Below are 21,054 nucleotides of genomic sequence, written 5' to 3' on the forward strand. Positions count from 1 at the left end.
CACACTAAACACCCTCCACATGCAATAACTGGGCACCCTCATCTCTAAGTCTGCACTGCCGCTAACCCACCTACATAGCATGCTCTGCATTGTTCAGGTGAGTCATGATAAACAATGAAATCTGGCTGTGCATTATGCATCAAATACAGAATCATGGGCGGGGGAGTATTTTGGATTATTATACAGATATTTTACTTGGCAAACAGGTTTTTTGCTCCTGCAAAAAAATAAATAAAGCAAAATGCTGGAAGATGGTAAGAAGGTTAATGTCAGCAAGACCACCGCACATCTTCACTTTTTGTGCATAGCCAGACAGGCAAAAAGACCACAGGAGTCTGAGTGTAAAGAAGTCGGTTATTCCTCCTTGCACACAATTTAGGTTATCCAGGCAGACTCCCTGGTCAGAGTCAAAGTACAACACTGCAGACCTGTCTAACTTCCCTGTGACTCATATTTCACCCGCCCCCTTCAGTTCCTCCGAGTTTAGATGTGGGGGCCTTAAACAAACAATGCAGGACTTTCTCCCAAGGCTGCTCCTCAGGTTGAGGAGGGATATCAAGAGGTTAGACTTCAGAGTAGGAGGGCGATGCTTGCTGTGCATTTAATCTGCTTTGCCGAAGATTGATTGGTTTTTTATCGGTGTTCTGGATGCCTTGCCTAGAATTTAAGAGGCATATTTCAAATGCACGTAAGTGTGCCACAGCAACTGAAAGCAGGTATTTACCAGCGAATGCATCCAGTGAATGGTCTGGGTAGGCTGATGCCCAGTGTGCAAAGGGTTAGACATGCCGGGACTGACTGCAAGAGATGCCTTGTAACAGGAGGCATTTCAGCTTTGACACCTGACTGATTTTCCGCTTCCCGATTCCAACATGAAATACCACCCTGCCAACAAGGAAAGCGTTAGCTTTTGGCTCCAGCAGGGTTAAAGGCTTCTCAAGTTAAAGCTACTCACAGTCCAATACTGCTTCACAAAAGCTGTTTCCTTGCTCAGGCAGGTTTGGAGACAAAAGGACAGGCTGTGCTGACATCTGGTGGCTTTATCCACAGAGAGACACCTTTGCTGTATTCCTCCCTCCCCTACACAAACACATGGCAGAGTACTTGGTGGTTAAGCTCGCAAGTGGACAGGGTTATAATCACCGGAGATGCTCTGTAGAAATCTGGTTTCAAAACAATCCTTTAATTTGGTGGCAAGCAGCCTTTTCTGGCTGCAGGTCAGAATGACCTGCATCAGGTCAGGAGCACTACAGGAGGTGGGCACTAGTCCTGTGGGTGGGCGCTACGACCCACCCACACTGGCTGGCACTTCCCCACAGCAGCAAGGGGAAAGCTCCCACAACTGAAGCACCCCACCACCAAATGCCTCCAAAGCCCTGCGTCTGTGAGCCACATCCAGGCCATGGAGCCAGTGACTCTGCGGGCCATAGGTTTTATAGATTCATAGATTCATAGATTAAGGGTCGGAAGGGACCTAGTAGATCTTCTAGCCCGACCCCCCGCCAGGGCGGGAGAACAACAAAAACCCCAAAAAGAGAAATGGGACTCAAACGAGTCCAGCTAGGTGGGCATCCAGCCTCTTCTGGTTGCTGACCCCTGCTTTAATTCTCTTCTCCCTCAGGTCACAACTGGATAGGTTGGATGGCTTATGGCTTTTAGAAAGACATAGATGCCTTTAAAAGGAAGCAACACCTGGTTGTCCAAATTAAGTATGGAAAAAGGGAATACAGAGTGGCAAGAGGGGGGAAAGAAGCACACGGGAGGAGTGAAGCCTATTCACTCAGTATAAATCTTTCAAGGGTAGGCTATAACATACTGATCATTTGAGAACAAATCCATGTTCAGCAGCACCCCAAAGAGGAGATAACAGATTTGGTCCCAAATAGTGAAAAGCAGAACCCAACTAAAACACTGCAGGACATACAACTATGTCAGACACCCAACTTTTGCAGCGAGTGATTCAAGTATTTACACCACTGACCTCAGTGGAAGCCCAGGACCCTCTTACCAGTACAACAAAGCACAGCCAAGTATAACGTGTCCTTCATTCTCGTTCCTAATCCCTGACCTTTAAGATCATGGGCCATGGTTTCCCTGCTACTCTGCAAGGAGGACAGGAATCCACAGCTGCTTCTGAGCAGTGATGAATGTTGTGCAGAAGGTGACATGCATGTCTTTTTTTCCCCCAAAAAAAATTAACCGGAGGGTTGTGAGCTGTGTTCCAAAGAAAGAGCTTTCAGCCCATACCAGGGCTTGCTCAATACTAGCAGATCATTTCTAAACCAAAGTGATTTCAGCCACTCCTGTAATTAGCCCCTGACATGGTACAAGACTCCTTCCCAAGGAGTCTCAACCAAAAACAACTGGGAGAATTTATCTTACTTATTACACAGATCCACAGTAGCAATATCTTTAGCCTGTAAGAATCACTAACTTCAGATTAAAAATAAAACATACTCTGAATACCAGAAGTGAAATGTGTCAGGGCCAGATGCCTGCAGAGCCATGGTCTGAAAATGCATTTTAAAGGGACTACTGAAGGAAACAAATGTGTGAAAACTAGGGCACTTTTTTTATATCCAGCTGACCCAACAGCAACAGAGAATGGATTCCATTAGTTTCTATTGCACCTCACCACTTGCTCGCACTAGTGATTCCTCCCTAAACTAGCCCTTTCCTGGTACAGCTGCCTTCCTACCCATGCCAGCATCTAACACCACTTCCATTCCCTCTAGGGCCATTTTTGTCTCCATACCATATCTCCAAACTCTCGTCTCCCTACCTACAGCCATCTCTCTGATCCATAGAGCAGAAAGTTTAATTCATCTCACCATCCAGGCTGACTTAAGGCAAAAGCCACCCAAAATAAAGACTTACTGCTCTTTATTTTATATATTACTTCAGAGCTAGGGACAGAGGACAGGAAATAACTCTCAAAAGCAAGTCCTCATAAGTTATTCTGGGTATGTCTACACGTGCATTAGGTACTGCACATTAAGTTCAGTACCTGTAATAACAGGTACCAATTGAATGTGCAGTAACTGGCACTATTGCACACTAGCGCTGATGCACACCTTTTTAGTAATGCTAATGTGCAGTAGACTCATTTTATGGAGCATTAGCACAGCTTTTGCTGTGACACACTAATGCACAGTAGAATTCATCTACTGCGCATTTAGCATCTGGTGTAGACACACCCTTTGTCTTTATTATAAGCTGCCCTGAGGTTTTTTTTGGAAAGGAAAGCATGTAAGTCAGGGGTGAGCAAAATGTGGCCCAGGGGCCAGATGCAGCCTGCCAGACCATTCTATCCAGCCCATGGGGCCCCTAAACAATTTAGAAAATTAATATTAATCTGCCCTGGGCTGCCTGTCATGCAGCCCTCAATGGCTTGCCGACACTCAGTAAGCAGCCCTCTGCCCAAAATAATTGCCACCCCTGATATAACTAAATATTCCCCCAATAACAAAGCACAAGCAAAATTCATAGGGGTTACCTCTCATTGCCTTAGAGAAGCCACCTTTGTGATTAGTGCTGTTACCATGTCCATCCAGCTCATGGCTTCTGATAAAACTCACAAGCTAATATGATGATCTCCATATCAAAAGAGGCCCCATTTCCTAAGAAGCTGGACAGAGACCTCTAATTCACATTGGTTACCAAGAGAAATAGATGCCAACAACTTTTATTTGGCACTCAACTGATCCAGAATCTAACAAGCGGCCAGTGATGAAAGGCTCCCTTGTCCATCGCCCAGGCTCCCTTATCCTGTTCCAGTATTCTGCTTTTGAACACTGTAAGTGTCGGTGATTTCTGTAATTTTTTTTGGAAAGACTAATGTGGTTTAAAAGAGCTGATAAAAAACACCAGTAGAGCAGTACTTCAGAAAGAGTCCGGCATACAAAGCATTTAGTGAGAGCATAATAAAAGGCTCAATTGTGCTACTGTACAGCAGAGGCAACGCAGTGTCACTGCCTTACAGCAGTATTAACTCTTCCCTTTGAGGAAGTTTAGCTAATCATTCTGGGATGATGCAAGAATCCAACCATATAACATCAACCAGAACCCTAAACTGCTGAAAGTGCTGCAGCACTGAATGCCTTGGTGTATGTGAAATGTAGCATTAGCTGTCAGCACTGTCACACAGCTCATAGACCAGGAATAATGGCAGGTCATGAACCCTGACAGCTCCCATTTAAGTGGGAGCACCTTGGGACAACAGGATTGCTAAAGTGCAGGAAAGCTAGTCCCAGTTTATCTGGAAAGGTTACAGGAACTCCCCAAACTGGAGAACAAAATAGTCAGGTGTTAATGCTGGAACTTAAAAGCACAAGAGGATGAGATGGGTAGGGGGACTCAAACAGGCTCCTAAACACAAGATTCCTGATCATGAAAGAAAAAGCAAGAAATGAGTGTGGTTTCATTTCAGGGCGGTCCCGAGACCCACTTGGGAAGAAATAAACTGGCTGCACACAAGAAAGACTGTAATTTGGAGAAACAGCCATAAGCTGCAGCAGAGATATCCAGAGGGCTCTGCCCTAAGCCTGAGAAGCGGTGAGCAAACTGAGGCAGGGATATGCACACAGGGTTTTATTATTTTTTTCCCTGATTCTCCACCTTGCTTATGCTGTATTTAGACATCTCTGCAAAGCCACAGTGTCTGTCTGCTTTTGCTATCTGTTGTCCTTAAAAAAAAAAAAAAAAATCCCAAAGCGCTCACAGGATTGAAGCCCTAAGAAAAAGGTGTGCTTTAAGCCACTGGGACGTCTGGAGGAGCAGTGCTGGTCCTGGGGCCCTAAAGCCGTGCTATGAAATCCCATTACCATGGGAAAAGATAACAGACAGAGCCTGTGCCCAGGAAGCATGATGAGGGAAAGACCCAGGGCTGTAGTCTATCACACCAAGACCAAAGTAGGCATCCAGGGTGGTAGGACCCAAACAGCAGCTCATGGGTACTTGCTAGGGAGAGCTCTCCCAGTGATGTATGACAAGACTATTACTGGTCTTGACTTGGTGGGCACAGCAGGAGAGTACGGCCGTACCAGGAACTACCTGGAAGTATTCATCTCCAGAAGACAGGGAAAGAATTACTCATGATTATGGAGATATCGCAGGAAATGCAGTGATTTAGGCTTTATTTCAGTACTGAAGCCACCCGTTTGCAATCCATTTGGAGGAATGCGCAAAGTCTGCTTCTGCATACTAATGTCTTACAAGAAGCCGGGTTGCTACTTTGTAGACCGCGACATCTCCATGAAATAACACTAAAAAACCAGGCAGGCTACTCCTCAGACACAAAAGCCTCCAAACAGCCATTTGCCTGTTTCATCACACTAAAAGGGGTTGGGATACAGAATATAAAGGGAAGCATTCACCAGTGAAGAATACAAAACTCTAATCAGTCTGCACCACTCAAACAAAGCCGACTGAACATAAAATGAGTAGAATAAAGCCATTACTTGTAAGGTAGAGATTCTCTAGCTAAGCCCTTTTAAGTATCCAGTTATTTGGTCATAAAAAGTTTCCATTTTCATAAGAAAGGATAACACTCTGATGGGATTTACATCTGCCTTGTACAATTTCCATACATATCTAACATCCCTTATGCAAAATCCATTGTTGTAGGTTCGCACAAAGACTGTGCATGTCACTGGTCAGAGATCATTTACACTCCCGACATTCTGAAATGTTAAAAGAGGAAAAAGGAACCATAAGAAAAGGAAAGCGCATTTGGGTCAATATATTTTTTCCCCTCTCAATTGCAGCATCCTGAAAGAAATTAATGTCTATAATAAGGGAATTGCAACACCTGTCGAGCAATCCTCTGAGATTTATTGATCATTAAAAAAAAAAAAACACAAACAAACAAACAAACAAAAAACAATTGCAGTAAAATAAAGAGTTTACAACAGGTACAAGAAAATAAAATAAAAAAAACAGGTTCCTTGGGATCTTCACCAAGCCAAAGCAGGATTAGCTTTGTAGTTTCTGTAATCTTCCTCACAGAAGAATGCTAATTCGGTTTCATTTGCTGAAAAGAATAAAAAAAATATATATATATTAAATTTGCCAAATAAATTAACCATCAAAAGCCCTACTGTAATTAGGGCTTGAAAGGGCATTTGCTGCCTTTTTGGTTTAAAGCAATTGCTCCCCTGGTATTTTTTCCATAAGACTCCAGTGTCAAGGATGTGACTTAGCTTGGTTAAAAATAAAGATAACTTTTGTAGGTAGCTGTAAATATCTGCATGACTTATTTAGCCAAAAACCATTTGCATACATTTAGCAAACTAAGAGACTGCATTTTTACTCCTTAAAATGCTAGAAAATGCTTGCCCAGTATTCAGTTAGGAAAGAAAAAAACTATTTCTTTTTTTCTGAAATTAGCCTGTAGGTATAATAATTTAATACTTAGAGGATCAGTAGAATATTTTACAGATCACTTTACATTCTCCCTCATGACCCATCAAAATATGTGTCTGAAGAAGTTAATTTTTTGCCCTGCTGATGATTAATTCATGAGGCTTCAACAATATGCAAAGTGAAAGACACAAATTGGCTTCTCCAGCAATACCTTCAAATACCTCTAATTATTCACAGGGGATACGGCAGAGCTAAAGGACCCACAAAGGTTCAGAGCAGTCACAATTCTTTCAACCCAGTAGGTCAAGGACTTCCTCTTCTAAAACAATAAGTCAGCAACATTACTAATTCAGAGCGGAGACAAATCTGATGGAAAGCTTTCACAATTATTAAACATGGAATTCTTTAAGGTGCTGAGCCAATAAGTTCCACATTCATTTTTTAAATTAAACCTGAAGTTAATGAAGTCTGCCTGTCATGAAAAAGAGCAGGAGGGGTTTTAGAAGCTTGACTGGGAAACAGACAAGGCTTTTTGCAATGAATACTGAACACTTTATTATCATACGCCCCACTCTCCAAACAGGCACGCATTAACTTTGCTTCCTAGCAAATAGCTGTAATAATAATTGCCACCACAGAGGATTTCCTCAGAATACTTGGCTTAATGTCCTTATTTTTTTATTTTTTTTTTTACATCTTTCCAGCCCAACCCTGCCAAGGGCTAGAAGCCACCTCATTAAGATCTAGGAGAGTGCTCAGCAGAATCAGACCCTTGGCTTTTTAAAGGGAAATGTCACTGGGATTTTTTGCAGCAAATGTTGCCGTAATTGAATATGGGAGGCTTACGACTTGCCCAATTACAATGGGAACAGGTTCAGCTCCAGGACTAAAGCCACAAGATGCTGGCTTTCACTTGCGTGGTTTACAACTTCGTTGCATTTCTACTATAGACCAGAAATTCAAATCTACCTTTAATGGCTAAAAGCAGGAACTACAAAGATCTTAACAAAATACTTAGCTACTCTAAGTCACCCACTTGCAGAGGGAGAGGGCTTTTCACACAGAGGTTAACCGTAATACAGCAAGATTCAAGAACAGTTCTTCTAAAACTTCAGGCTTGACACGTACCAGGTTCTGTCTTCCATCATACAAAGCAAGAACTTCATTTTTCACGCACAACAGACAGGTACTGACAAATGGTCAGCATTTGTGGCTGGTATACAATTAGCCTGAATATTTACAGAAACACTGTTTAAATCCTTTTCTCCCATGGTTAATCCATTCCTTCCTCCCCTTTGTAGAAATATTCAAACTTGTTGGTGGATCCCAATTTTTTTTAAAAAACAACTTACTCATGTTTCTATAACACAGAATTATTGTAATTGCTAGTTCTATGAGCCCAGGGTCAAAGGCAGGTATGTACAAATAAGTCAGCAATGTCTTTTGCAAGAGGAAAGTCTTGGGCACAGTCAGCTCTTAAAGAGATATCTGCCCCTGTCCCCTTTGCCCCTTACTTAGACCATTAGCCTACATAGTCCCTTAGGTCTTAGGCAGGATAAGACTCATCGCTAAATAAGCCATATAATAAATTAAAATTCACAAGACTTTGAAGTCTTCAAAATGCCAAAACCCGCCTTCCCAAAGGACAGCTTTTCTTTTGAGTTAAAAAGACTAATTCAGGAGGGAAGGCTAAGAATGACTATTATTAATATTACAGTAATGCCCAGAGGCATTTGAGAGGGCCCGATTCTGCTCAGCACAGTGAAAACTTATCGTAAGAGATACTTCTTCCCCCGGAGATAACTACATACATTGGAGAAGTGTCAACACCAAGAGAGAAAGGGGGATCATTGAAGGTGGCTTAATGAGAGGCATCCAGAAGTCACAGAAACAAATTAAGAGAGGGGTTTTCTAAGATACCATTTAATTTTTTTTCCAGTAGTAAAAATATATGTTAGTTATCACAGGGAGTGGAAGAAACTCCACTGCTGAAAGCATTTTAGGGTAAGCTGGACAAAAAGCTAAAGAATACTTTCCAAAGAAATCCTTCACTGGTCAAGGGACAGGATAAATGGCCTAATGCTGAATGGGTTTTTCACAGTTTCAGGCTGGAAGGGACCTCGTGAGATCATTGGGTCCAGCCCCCCTGCTCTGGGCAGGAAAGACGGCTGGGGTCAAATCATCCCAGCAAGGTGTGCGTCCAGCAGGTTCCCACAGTTGTAACAACTTGTGTCGTTTCACCCACAGAGTAAAACTGTGTTGTCTTAGATTTAGGTACGTCTCGTTCTAAACCTGTAAGCGCCCCAAGTCCGATATACCAACTGGGCCTCTTCACTACTCTGCTGCCACATAATGGCTCAGCTCCATTTGTGTGGAACCAAAGCAACACCCAGTGACCATCGGGTCTGTCACAGGCAGGCATTTCCTTATATTATCATCACAGGACGTGCCCCATGTGCATTCTCGTGTCAAAGTACAAGGGATCAGGTCAGTTTTCAACTCCATGCCATGTTTGGCACATTTTCTAAATGATACTATTTGTCCTACCCTTAGTCATTTCCCTGATTATCAGGCACACTGTGTTGCACATTAAACAAATCTAATCTCATTTCATTATTCCACACTAGTTCCACTACTTAAATTTCTAACCAAAACATCAGTTTAAATGTTACTGATAAGACTAAGCAGACATGGTACTAATAACCTATCTGTCAATCATTTAAAATTACTCTCAGCAGAATTCTGAGCATACTTTCTAAAAATCACAATTTGCATTCTGAACATTGGGAGTGCAGCTACCTGCTGCCCTCAGCCCAATGATTTGAATGTACATTATCCCCCCCGTCTTCCCTGAATAATTATCAGGTAGTGTAAAGAGCATGAGGAATAGCATTTACTTTTCAGCAGGCTATCCAAACATAATCACTCAGTTATCAGTATGATGACAAGCACAATGAGCAGCGCCTTCAGTCAATACAAGCGTGCTAGAATAACCTCTAGTCAGTGTGGTGCTTTGGTCTGGCAGCTCCTGCACCCAAGCTGGTTCCAAACATACAGGTACCTGCCATTCCTTTGGATTAAACCAGTAAGGCTAAAAAGGGGACACTGGTGCGTGGGCAGCTCAGTGTCTCTATATACGCTGCCCAGGTTTTTGTGCCTTGGAAAGTCACTCCAGCTTCGCTTTATTTTCAAGTAAGGATTATGTTCAGTGAGCTGATGTCTCACTCGGCATAATTCTATTGTCTCGCAAGACAGACAGATGCCTGCTACTACCTACCTACTCCAGCTGCTTTCAAAGTGCTGTCATCGCTCAAAATGAGTTTGTCATCATCTTCCAAACTCACTACAAGTTCATTGGTCTAGAAATAAGTAAATGTGGATATAAAGATAAATGTGAGTTTGATCAGCCTTGTCATGGTGTTGTCAAACAGCACAGAAAGCTTCCTGCATCGACGCACACAAAACAGCGAAAGAGAGAGGCTACATACCTTAGATCTGTGTGCTTGGTGAATAATCTTCATTGTATCTGAAAGAAAACAGAAGGCTCTCCATGATGTGGTTCGCCTGGCAAGCTAGGCCATAAAAACTGCACTGCAGGTTGTACCTTTGTTATCTTTTAAGAACTTCATTAAAATCACGGAACAATAGAGCTGAAAGCAACCTCAATATTCTCATTTCAAAAGAAAGGGAAAAAGCAAGGACCACTCCTCCTACCGTGAGCCCTGCGATTACAACCTTGCATTGGGGCGCGCCACAAGTTCTCAGGGCCACTTGCAAGGCGCACTTTGCAGTGGAGGGCCACACTCTTGGGATCTGGCACTTATGGGGTGCAAGCCCTCAGCACCTTTGCAAGCAGGAAGCTGAACCACAGGCACATTCATAGTAACCAAACACTGCACGATGAGGACACAGCATTCTCCATTTTGCTTTTCATATTACAAAATGGAGTGGTTTAACACAGAATTATGCTGGGCCACTGATATCCCACTGTCTTCATTCCATGACCCCAGGAATATCTACCCAACTTTTCTCTGGTAAGATGCACAAAAGCTAGTAGAAATGTAGTGAGTGGGGCTGCACGAGGAAAGAAATACAACTCACTCTCCTGTAGCTTTGTCAGGTCTACTGTGCTAGCAACCGTGGGGAAAGAATAAGAAAGAGTTTTGTCACCAAAAGTAGGCATAGAGGAGCAAACGCCCACACAGGGAGCAGGCCTGAGAAAGGAGCTGCAAAGCCAGGATTCCAAAGAATCTATGTTTTGAAGAAAATCAAATTTAGGACACAGGTCCTTCTTCAGAAAAAGAACAAAAACCCAATGCTATTTGCCAGCTCATTTTCTATTCACTTCATGTACATTGTTTTAGCAGAAAATTATATTTTTAAAAAGTCTACAAAGAAAAGGATTCAAGAGAGCTAAAAATATGGGCTGCTGTGATTGAAGAGTCTGTTCTCCAGTACATAAAAGACTGGATTCTGATTTCAAGATTTGCCACCATGCTTTTAACACATGCACACTCCAGCCAGTTTCATGCATTCTATTTATGGTATTAAGGAAAATTGAAGCACCTGTTCTCCCACCATAAAGGTCACTAAAGGGGCAGTTTTAACATGCGAGCCCAGTTGCCATACTACCGAATTCTTTCTTTCAAAAGCAAGATGTGCACCAGGCAGCACTTACAGGAATCTCATAATATTACACAGAGCTACTGCAAACAATCACACTGAAAATGTACCAGGCCTTCATCTCTGGGATGTAAACCCAACAATTACTAGGGATCCTCACTGACCTCAGCCAGCTCTGTATGCCAAGGAGTGCAATCCAACATCTGCTTACTGGTTTTCAAGTCCTAGCGCAATTTCACCATCTGACCTTTTTTTTTTCCCCCACCCATTAAGTCTCCAATCTACTTGCTTAATTGTACTCATTCATGGCTTCACCACCAGCAGCAATCATCACGGCATTTCACCATCTGCCCTAATGAAGAGCTTCTCCTCAGCTCCCCATGGCAGATAAAATCTGGGTCTCTCTTCTATATCCTTGTAAAAGCCTTATTTCCTCTGGCTAGCTACCCATGTTACCCTTGCCCAGGGATGGATGGGAGAGGGGAAGGGAGGAGGATGTGCAGCAGTGCAGGTACACCCCCCCTTCTGCTACTGCAGTCATCAGCTGACCTGGACACAGGGGGAGCCCCAGAGCTCCAGCTGCCCCACTCCAGCTGTGGGATGTGGCTGTGGGGTGCCAGGCTCAGCAGGGGACAGCAGTGGTAATGGGTTTCCTTTTTCTGAATCTGCTCCCTGGTATCCCCACCCCTATGGCCACACTGACCGGAAGCAGGAGGAACCTTCCCCACTGCTGCTGGCTGACACAGGCGCATGGGGTGCCCCAGGGCCATTCCTGACCTGCTCCAGCCACAGAGGTAGCAACAGCAGTACACGCAGGTTCCTCCTCCCAGCGAGCAGGGACACCTGGGGGAGTGGGGGAACTAGAGGGCCAGGAACAGGAGCCAGGAGGAGGAACCTGCACACTAGCATCACTCAATGCACAGCTGCTCCCTGCAGCCGGAGCAGGGTACAAGGTGAGGCTCCCCACAAGCCCCAGGTAAGCTGGGGACAGTGATGGCAGCAGGTTGGTTCCCCCCACCCTTCAGACACCCACTCTCTGCCCAGTTCCCCTGTCAGCCCAGGGGCTACAGCCACATCTGGCCTCCATCTCCCAGGGTCTAGGGGTTGGTGCACCACACCTCCTTTGGGAAATTCTAGATCTGCCCATGCCCTGCCTAGTCTCGTGTGATTACATTCATAAGTCTTACTTTGTGTCTTCTATCAACAGACCTCTCCAAGAGCAGAAATGAAAACACTGTCATAAAAGACAGAGTAAGAATCAACTCAAATGAAGCCTCTAACTGCTATTTGCATTGGGTAGAGCCTAGAAGACGCCATGAGGTTGGGTCTCTGCCATGTTTGATACAATACAAACGTGTAGCAAATGACAGTCTCTGCCCTGAACAGCTTACAGTCAACAGGACCACACATAAGATATGCACAAGACAAACAGGAAGAAGGAGGGGGGACCCATTGGTGCAAACTGGCTGTGCACGATTTACAGTAAACCAATTGGAAACAACACTCACTACTCGCAACCTGCTTGGCCATTATCAGGCAGCTGTTTTCTGCAGACATCATGGCAGAGATAACTTAGGTTGCCACTTTGTGGAGCTTCTCCCATACTGCCCCATATATGTGGGAGAAGTGCAGAAGTGCTTGTGAAAGAAGCAAGTGGGCTACCAACTTGGCATAATTTGTGGAGCACAATCAAAATCAATGATAAAATGGTAAGATGGACTCAGAGGCAGGAACTACAGGGTTCTGAAAGTGGAGGAAAGCATGTACAGTATGGGGAAACCAAGGGAGAGTGTCAACAGAAGGACATGGAAGAAGACAGGTTAATCGTAGATAACAGTCAAGATGATGAGTTCGATGGCCATATTTTTAATGAAGATCAGGAAATGAGGCTACAACAGTAACGTCTAGAAAAGAGACAGCTGAAGTAATCAAGCTAGCAGAGACCCAGGACCTGGATGAGAGTCCTGGCCATGTGAGTTGAGGCAGAAAAAGGAATCACTTGTGATGGTGTTGTATTGAAGTAGCTAAAATTGCTTATATTGCTATTTTTATAATGAATTATTTATCCATTAAGATAAATTTCATAGAATTTTATAGACATTTGGGCTGCAAGGGACCCCAGAGGATCATCGAGTCCAGCCCCCTGCCCCAGCGGCAGGAAGTCAGCAGGGATCATAGGATCCCAGCAAGATAAGCATCCAAATGTGTCTTAAAATTAATCTTGTTATGATTTACTTTCCATAATATTTTAATCAGTCATTATTTTTCTGGAATTAAGCATCTATTTTAAATTTTCTACTGCTTAGCATAAATATATTTGACCTATTGGTCTCATGATTTTAAAACTTAAATTTGGTATAAGAAAAATGCTTACGTAAGGTCTGTGGTATGCCTGGCATGTTTGAAAAGAGGTAATGAAAGAATGAATGATGTATGTATGTGACAACGTGAAGGAAGACAGTCCTCCAGCAGGTGAAAATAGCCTTCTGTGGTTTAACAGGTAAAAGTTGTGGCGATGTCAAGTCAGCAGTTAAGACCGACTACAAGCAATGACCCTCCCTGAAGATTGCAGACAACAAGGCCACGTCCTACCAATCCCAGCCTGCCAACAGGACAAGGAGGATGACCTTTGTGTCTGACTCCACAGAATCCATAGGCTTGTATGGACAGCTATCACTATAAAGAATGAACACAAAAAAAAGGCTTTGGGTCTATCCATCTGCAAGAATGGGTTTTGGGCACGTCCAACAAGACCTAACTCCATTCCTTGTGATCAGTCTGGCCGGCCACCAGACTGATCTGAGCATCTTTAGAATTTGGTAACCTTTGCAGGACTGTCTAACTATCTCTGTGTGTGTGCTTGTTTCTTTTCTATGAATGAATGAATGAGTATGTATGGGAATGAGTGAAGCAGATAACCTTACTGTTCTTTTTTTTTCTTCATGTTGTATGTTTTATGTTCTGATAAAACAGCGGCATTGTGCCTTATCACCTGATAAGATTCCTGCTTGTTTTTAATTCACACCTTATGCCCTGTGCAGACAACAATGGTATGCAGAGAGAAGCAGCAAGACCTGTACATTTCCTTCTTGTAGATAGGCTAAGGGCAAAACCATAGGGGATGCGTAGATGATGGACCTGAACAATGGCAAGAACCTGTAAAGAAGCAGAGGTACCAGGGCAGACCTAAGAAGAAAGGGTCTCAGTCAGGATCAGGATCTCAACTGTAATTCTTTACAAGAAAACTCAACATAGCTGGCACTTCTGTACTTAAAAGAGGCCACAGCTGAGCTACTAACACAGGATTCCAACTGCTGCACCTCTCTGCACCCACGTGTAGTGCCACTGCCATGACTGTTCAGATCCACAAGTAGCAGCTGTCCAAAAGCAAATCTAACCTGATGCTCTGATGGCGAGAACCATGAGCAAATGTGAGGCAAGGCTAACACCAGGGACATGCCACCTACAGAGCATAAGCAACAGAATTATAGGTCATATCTCCTTTGTCTACCAATAAAGGAGGAAACAGAGGTAAAGGATGGCACCTCACAGATGCCACTGCATCACTAGAATTTTAAATCCTTAAATACAATGTCAAAATTAAGGTTTTGGGGGGGGGGGAGAGGGGGAGAGAAAGAGAGAGATTGTGTGTGTACGTGTGTGTCTGTCTAGATATAGATATATAACAGAAGATACCAGCACAAACACAGCAGTCTACACTCTAATTCCCAAATTGTCTCTCTCATACTTCCATTCTGTACCTTCCCCCTCCTCGCTCTGTGTAAGTGGAGAATCAGCTCCCTAGGCCTTCTCAGTTTCTTCAACAGGTTTCTTCATCGGTACCAAGAACTAAATTTGTGCCTCACTTGAGGAGATGCTGACCAGTTCTTGATGACTCACTGTGATGAGCGTGGCCTGTCAACTCCAACCTGGACACAGGGAGGTGGGAGGTCATGGTAGAAAGGCCTCCAGGAGGAACCACTTGGAACAGCCAGGCTGTAAGAGGTCTGTGCCAGGGGATATGTATTACTGTCTTCAGACTTACCATCAAAGCCAGATCCCTGAAAGAGGGTAAGTATGGACTAGCAGAAAACAGATTCTATTCAGACTAAGACACACTATACCTGCTTACACCAAGCTTTATAGAAAGAAAACCTGAAGCTATGAAGTTTTACATTAGAGCATCGATTCAGAGTTAAATATTACCTCAACCTATTTCATTCTGTCAATTTGTATTGAAGAGCTTTCCTATTCACCTTTAGCCATGTTCTCCTCCTCCTCCTATTTAATATTTATTATGTAAATTCTCTAAGTACATAAATCTAAGCATTTTACATTCAATGCCTTCAGCTCCTGCTTAGCCATCCCTCACGACCTCACAATTAGTAGCTAGATATTGAAATGCATAAGCACGCAGAGGAATGTGGTTTCAAAGCATGGCAGGTCACAAGCAGCTCTGTAGAATGGGAACAGAGTTAAAAGGCACTTATAAAAGTAATAAAAAATTAATACTCAAAATATGCCTTTGTCAATTAGCAGCAGAATGTGTAATGCAATGCCTAATTCTGAAGTGAATACAGAAATTCATAATAATGACTACACTATGCACAGACATACAATGTAAAGGTAACGGCTGATTGGACACAGCTGCAGTAGGACACACAGGCACATATCTATGCATATTCCAGAAAGCTAGTCCTAAATTGCTATATGTTTAGCTGGCAATAACTGTAAATGCATTAAACTGCAAATTCAACATGCATTTTCTAAAGAATAAAACAATCCAAAAACATACCATATTTGTAATTTCTGAAAGGAGGTGGAAGTCCTGCTCTTGAAGACACATCTATTAAAAGTAAAAAGACTAAGTGAAGAAAAAAACTCAGTGGCTACTTCAGGAAGGATGCATGCTGAACTTGTTCTTTTACAAAAGATTATCAAAACAGCAGTCTTGCTTTAGCATCAAAAGCTGATCTGTATCATTGGGCCCAAATCCTGAAAACCCCCAGTGTAGTTGGTAAGGGGAGTTGCACTAATTTCAACAAGACCAACCCCACAAATAACTGTAGGTGCAAGCATGAAGGGTCTTTTCTTCCAAAGCTCTGTCAGGAGCCTCCTGTATCCTCTAGCATACAAATGCATGTGCATTTGCATCCAAACTGACATCCTACATGAATTGTTCATGTCAAAACAGACGCATCAAGCAACTAACAAAAGGAAGCCCTGTTTATGGGCTCTGGTCTGTGTGGTGCAGAGCAACTCCACCTTTCAACTCTTACAAGTTTAAAAGGAAGGCTGGGGTGATAAGAAATTCCTGGAGTTTCAGCACCTTGTAGGATGAGGCCTTGTGTAGGTGAGTTTTTTAAAATTCATTTCAAAATCATCATTCAAAGCACACTACAATACAGATTAAAACAGTTGTGCTCAACCCTTGCCCTGCAGGCTTGATCTGACCTGCATGGCTCCCCATGAGTGTGTGATCAGCACATGGGACCAGATAGGGCCAGTGTGGGACCCCTGGAGCCCAAACTCTGCAGGAAGAGACAGTGCAGGGCCCTGGGAACAATTTTGGCACACAGGATCTGATCCAGCCCATGGGCCCCATGTCCCTCATCTGGCCACAGAACTAAAAGTTTGAACACCACTGGATTAAAGCAGGAATGGCCAACCTGTGGCAAACATGCCATAAGTGACATGGGAAGCCTGTGTGTAGGGCAGAAAGAGGAAACCCACTGTCACTGCTGTCCTCTGCTGAGCCTGGCACCCCCACGTAGCCACAGCCCATGGTCAGAGTGGGGCAGGTGCAGATTAGTGAGGGGACAAGCACCACAGTGGCAGATAGGGCAGGAAGCAGAGCAGCAGATCAGGCAGGGAAAGGGGATCAGAGTGGTACTCAGGGAGGCTGTAGAACCCAAAAGATTGTTCCCCACTCGATTAAAACATACCTTTTCATAGATTTCATAGGTTTCATAGACATTAGGGCTGGAAGGGACCTCGGAAGATCATCGAGTCCAGCCCCCCGCCCTAAGGGCAGGAAGTCAGCTGGGGTCATAGGATTCCAGCAAGATAAGCATCCAATTTACTCCTGGTGTTCAATGTAGGCGCTTGAACCACTTCCGATGCCAGGCTATTCCAGACCTTGGGCGCTCGGACAGTAAAGAAATTCTTCCTTATGTCCAGCCTGAAACGGTCTTGCAGTAGTTTATGACCATTCAACCTCGTCATCCCTTGGGGCGCTCTGGTGAACAACCGTTCCCCCAGATACTGGTGGTCATCCTTGATAAACTTATAGGTGGCCATCAGATCACCCCTGCATTAGAAAATACAATATCTGCCTGCAGGATGTTTCAAAAGCTCTACACAAACCATAAACTATGTCCTCATGACCTTGAATTACAATAAAACATATTACAGGATCAAATTGCCTAGTATCGGCTGCTATTTATGCATATGGTCTGTTTTTAGTACTGGCTGTTGCACATGGCGTGTAGAAAACTGTAGATTTCAACAGACTTCCTCAAATCTAGTCACCCCCTACTGCTCTCCAAGAGCACAAAAAAAACCCCCAAAGAACACAGTACAAATATTTCAGCTTTGGTGCCCGGGTCTTGGAATATTACCATGGTGGTACGAATATGATAGGTGGTCCTGGATCAGAGCTTTTTTTTTTTACACTCATTTCCCATTCTGCATTCTTGAACTTTCGGACTGCACACGATGGATTCCTCCATCTGAGCATATGCAAGATCAGTTTGATATTCTAACCAGTAAGCTGGCATGAAGCTCAGTCTGAATTAATTAAATGCTGTCATACTCAATGTTATGTTCAACCATTCTTTAAAATTCAAGGTCTACATGGATTACAAAGCTCAACAGAGAGGAAAATGCACTTTAGAAGAAATATAGATGTAGTAAAGCCTTATACTGTAAAATAAAACTCTTCAAAACTCTTCTCACCCATCTATTTGTGAGGCTACCTTCCTCTCTGCCAATTAGTGGTATTGCTCCTTGTCAAGTACAAAGAGTGCCCAGGGATTCTTTAGATACTATAAACCTCTTAATGCCCCTTCTGAGTAGCTGCTCTGCAAGGTAGCCCAGGCAGCTTGGGGCAAGGAGCCAACTGCAGCACAGCTTCTGGCCTTAGTATGACTGAGCATGGGGGGATTTCCAAGGCAGTGCACAAAGACAGTCCCTGAAGATAGTCAGACATGCTATAGAGGTTCATGGGCCCGTGCAGACCCTGCCAGCCCTTCCTGATACCATCCTTTTCACGCCACACCTCTGCCCCCCAGAGAACACAGATCTGGTAACTTCATTAACCAGAGTTTTCCCATGAATGTGCTCCTGCCTGCATTCTTTGGCAGCAGCAGCCACACATTGGATCCAAGTGAACAAGCAAGACGGTCCTTTACCATTCCTTATGAATGCAACAAACTGCTTTACGGTTTGGTCCAAGTGAACTCCATGATATACCACAGGTCTGAAATTACGGTGCTCAAAGGAGCGGACAAGGCGAACAGTAATGGTTGCAGTTTCTGATGACATGTGAATTAACTGCCAAAAACCTAAAAGACATTAAAGAGATAAAGCATTGAGTTGCACCCTTGTACAGATACAAGGAGAGGAACTGTGATGCAGGTGTGTTAGTATTCCACTCCCAAAGGCTTAAACTCTTACAAGCTTTTAAATAGCATTGTGCCTTCACTTCAGCCCTGATTCTGCACCATCTTTATCAACACAGGCAAGGCCAAAGCCCCTTGACTTAAAAAGAGTTGCTCAGGATACTATGGATAAAATTTGACTCTGTAGAAAAAATGGCCCATGCCTGTACCTGATCAACGTATAGATCTTCTACCGAATTTGGAGACAGCTTCATACACAAATCAGCCACAGCATCCTGCCCTATTTTCAGATAACAGAAATTGCACACACATATTTTAATCCTTGCAATGTATGCTTTACTTTTTATTTTCAGTTCAAGTCCCTGAAGACTCTGTCTTCTCAAATCAGGGTCTGGACACTCTAAAGGCTAGCATTTAAAAACACAAATAACATTAATTTATACTGCATTATACTGCATAGAAAAAATGCCTGCACTACTACCCAACGTTCCCCTTTACCCCACAGTGCATAACACATTGAAATCAAGTCCAACAAGATCAGTGAGGGGGATACTTTATCATTTTTGAAGCAATCAAGGGTCAAATTTCAAGAACAAATCCAGAGTAGCCCTACTGGGATCTAAGTAAGAGCAAAGTTTGAAATAGTGCTTTGCTCTTAGTTTAAGCGTGCTTTTCTGCCCCTGACACAGAGTCATAGAGTAATTTTGTTCAGCACGTTTAGAGTTTTCTTTTCTCTGTAGACCAGGGGTCAGCAACCTACACCCCACAGCACAACTCGGTCCAGCCCAGGCATGGGGCTTTGGCAACAATTGCTTTTCCGTGCTGCTGTGGAGAAAAGCACCAGCTGTGGACCTCACCCCAAGCTGCTGCATGGAGCAGTAGCTAGGCGCTAGCACCCATCTCTGCCTTGAATTGGGTCCCTCCAGCCTGCAGCCGAAAAAGGTTGAGGATCACTGGTCTAGGCAGAAAGAAGCAATCCCCTATCACTGACAACATCTATTTTCAGTGGTAAACGCTCCTCCCCTGCCCATTTCCTGTTTGGAAACTTTCACAACTGCTGCAGCAATGAGTGACCCCGGCTTTAGTGCCAGGCAGCTTGTCACACACTGAGAACTACATGTGATTTTCCTTGTGTCCAGTGGCAGCCATTTCAGTCCTCCTCTCCAGCTGTCCCGCTACCCGGCCCTCTCTCATGGCCGTTGGTGTCATTTGACTGTTCCTGGACATGTTTCTCATAGCCTTGTGTGTTTGCTGTTTCAACATGTTTAATGGTTTCTTGACTCTTAACTTCCTCTGATATATTCATGCAGATCCTCTCACCACAGCATCGGAGTCCCTCACAGTTTGAAGTGGATTTAACCTCATTACACCCCAGTGGAGCAGGTATTTTTCACATGGGGAGAACAAAGTCTCCCATGTGCAATGACATTAGCAGCAGGCCAGCCTTCCTTCCAGACAGGACTGTCAACGCCTTGCCTGGATCAATCTGGCAGCAGCGTTAAACAGCACCAGAGAGCTACAGGGCCATCCATCACTTCCTGCCACCTCCACAAACCTTCAACTTTGGTAATGGGGCGCACTCCCCCTTGCCCTGCTTTCTAAACCCCTCGGGCCAGGTGACACCGCTCCATGGACGACCCACGGGCCCTAGCTTTGACACCCCTTGAAGAGAGCCACAGCTTCTCTTGTCACTCGCCATGTGCGCGGGCTGCTGAGGTTTGGAAACACAGCAGGAAAACACGTGGGTTCACACATCTGAAACTCGCTCTCGTTTCGTGCGCAGAGCTGCAGCAGGAACATAACCGTGTCACGTCTCATCGACATTGGGCTATAACGCGCGCCTCACCCGTAGACACACACCCCCTCCCCCCCGACACGGACCCGCGTGAGGTACAACCCCACCCGCTCTTACCGCGGCCCCAGCACACTTCCGCGTCACGTTCCTTCCTGCAGGTCTCAACCTACGCGACTCCGCGATTGGTTGCGTGGCCCTCTAACCCCGCCCCCTCGCTGACGCCGCAGTGCAGCCTTCTTTGTGCCTGGCGTCTGGCGTTCCGCCCACTCCTCCTCTCCTTCCCTCCTCCTCCTGAACACCCTTCCCCCCGCTTGATTGGCTGCGGTCCCAACCTTGGCCAGCGTGATTGGCGGGAGGGCGGTGCGTCCCCCTGCCGAGCGCTGCGATTGGCCGGTGGGACCCTCAGGTGAGGGATGGAGGGGAGATATCGCGACCGCCTGCCTCGCGTGCGCTTCCGTCGGCGAGGAAAGAGCTGCTTGCGGCCGCTGCCATGTCTCAGGTGCGCGGCCTGGCGAGGTCCCTGAGGGGCTGGGGGCCAAAGCGTCGGGGGAGGGAGCGCGGGGCTGCCCCATTCGCCCCTCTCTCCCCACAGAGACATTGGTTCATTCCGCCTCCTCCGGCCTAGGGGGTGGGGGAGGGGAATGGGGGCGC

At 44.7% G+C, this 21,054-nt stretch overlaps 2 protein-coding genes across 5 annotated transcripts in view; one reads left to right on the forward strand and one right to left on the reverse strand.

Moving 5' to 3' along the window:
• Positions 1-5,120: 5,120 nt before the first annotated feature.
• On the reverse strand, positions 5,121-20,617 carry CUNH2orf76 (chromosome unknown C2orf76 homolog). Of its 4 annotated transcripts, none has more exons than XM_019522530.1 (6): positions 20,521-20,617; positions 18,399-18,551; positions 15,782-15,850; positions 9,852-9,889; positions 9,641-9,722; positions 5,121-6,031 (listed from the first exon to the last, which is right to left on the reverse strand). In XM_019522530.1, the coding sequence occupies exons 2-6, from the start codon at positions 18,529-18,531 to the stop codon at positions 5,955-5,957; spliced, it is 399 nt and encodes a 132-aa protein (XP_019378075.1). In that variant the 5' UTR covers positions 18,532-18,551; positions 20,521-20,617; the 3' UTR covers positions 5,121-5,954. The 4 variants fall into 4 exon arrangements, with proteins under 4 accessions (XP_019378075.1, XP_019378077.1, XP_019378076.1 ...); XM_019522532.1 differs by having other exon boundaries at positions 15,782-15,832; positions 20,521-20,613; XM_019522531.1 differs by lacking the exon at positions 20,521-20,617 and adding an exon at positions 19,716-19,943.
• A 186-nt stretch (positions 20,618-20,803) lies between these two features.
• Positions 20,804-21,054, forward strand: part of DBI (diazepam binding inhibitor, acyl-CoA binding protein) — a 7,117-nt gene continuing 6,866 nt past the window's right edge. Inside the window, exon 1 of the mRNA XM_019522534.1 lies at positions 20,804-20,902. Coding sequence (XP_019378079.1) covers positions 20,894-20,902 — 9 coding nt within the window. The 5' untranslated portion in view covers positions 20,804-20,893. The remainder of the gene's footprint in view (positions 20,903-21,054) is intronic.

Source organism: Gavialis gangeticus, unplaced genomic scaffold (genome assembly GCF_001723915.1).
Source record: "Gavialis gangeticus isolate Ggan-Ray unplaced genomic scaffold, GavGan_comp1, whole genome shotgun sequence".
In the NCBI taxonomy this organism is placed as follows: Eukaryota; Metazoa; Chordata; order Crocodylia; family Gavialidae; genus Gavialis; species Gavialis gangeticus.

What these genes read in the sequence shown, in the direction of transcription:
- CUNH2orf76 (XM_019522530.1), bottom strand. Translation starts at nt 18,531, where the DNA reads ATGTCATCAGAAACTGCAACCATTACTGTTCGCCTTGTCCGCTCCTTT. An exon ending in TGTTGCATTCATAAGGAATG is followed by an intron (nt 15,851 to 18,398) that starts GTAAAGGACCGT and finishes TTCTTCACTTAG; the next exon opens with TCTTTTTACTTTTAATAGAT. An exon ending in ACCAAGCACACAGATCTAAG is followed by an intron (nt 9,723 to 9,851) that starts GTATGTAGCCTC and finishes ACTTATTTCTAG; the next exon opens with ACCAATGAACTTGTAGTGAG.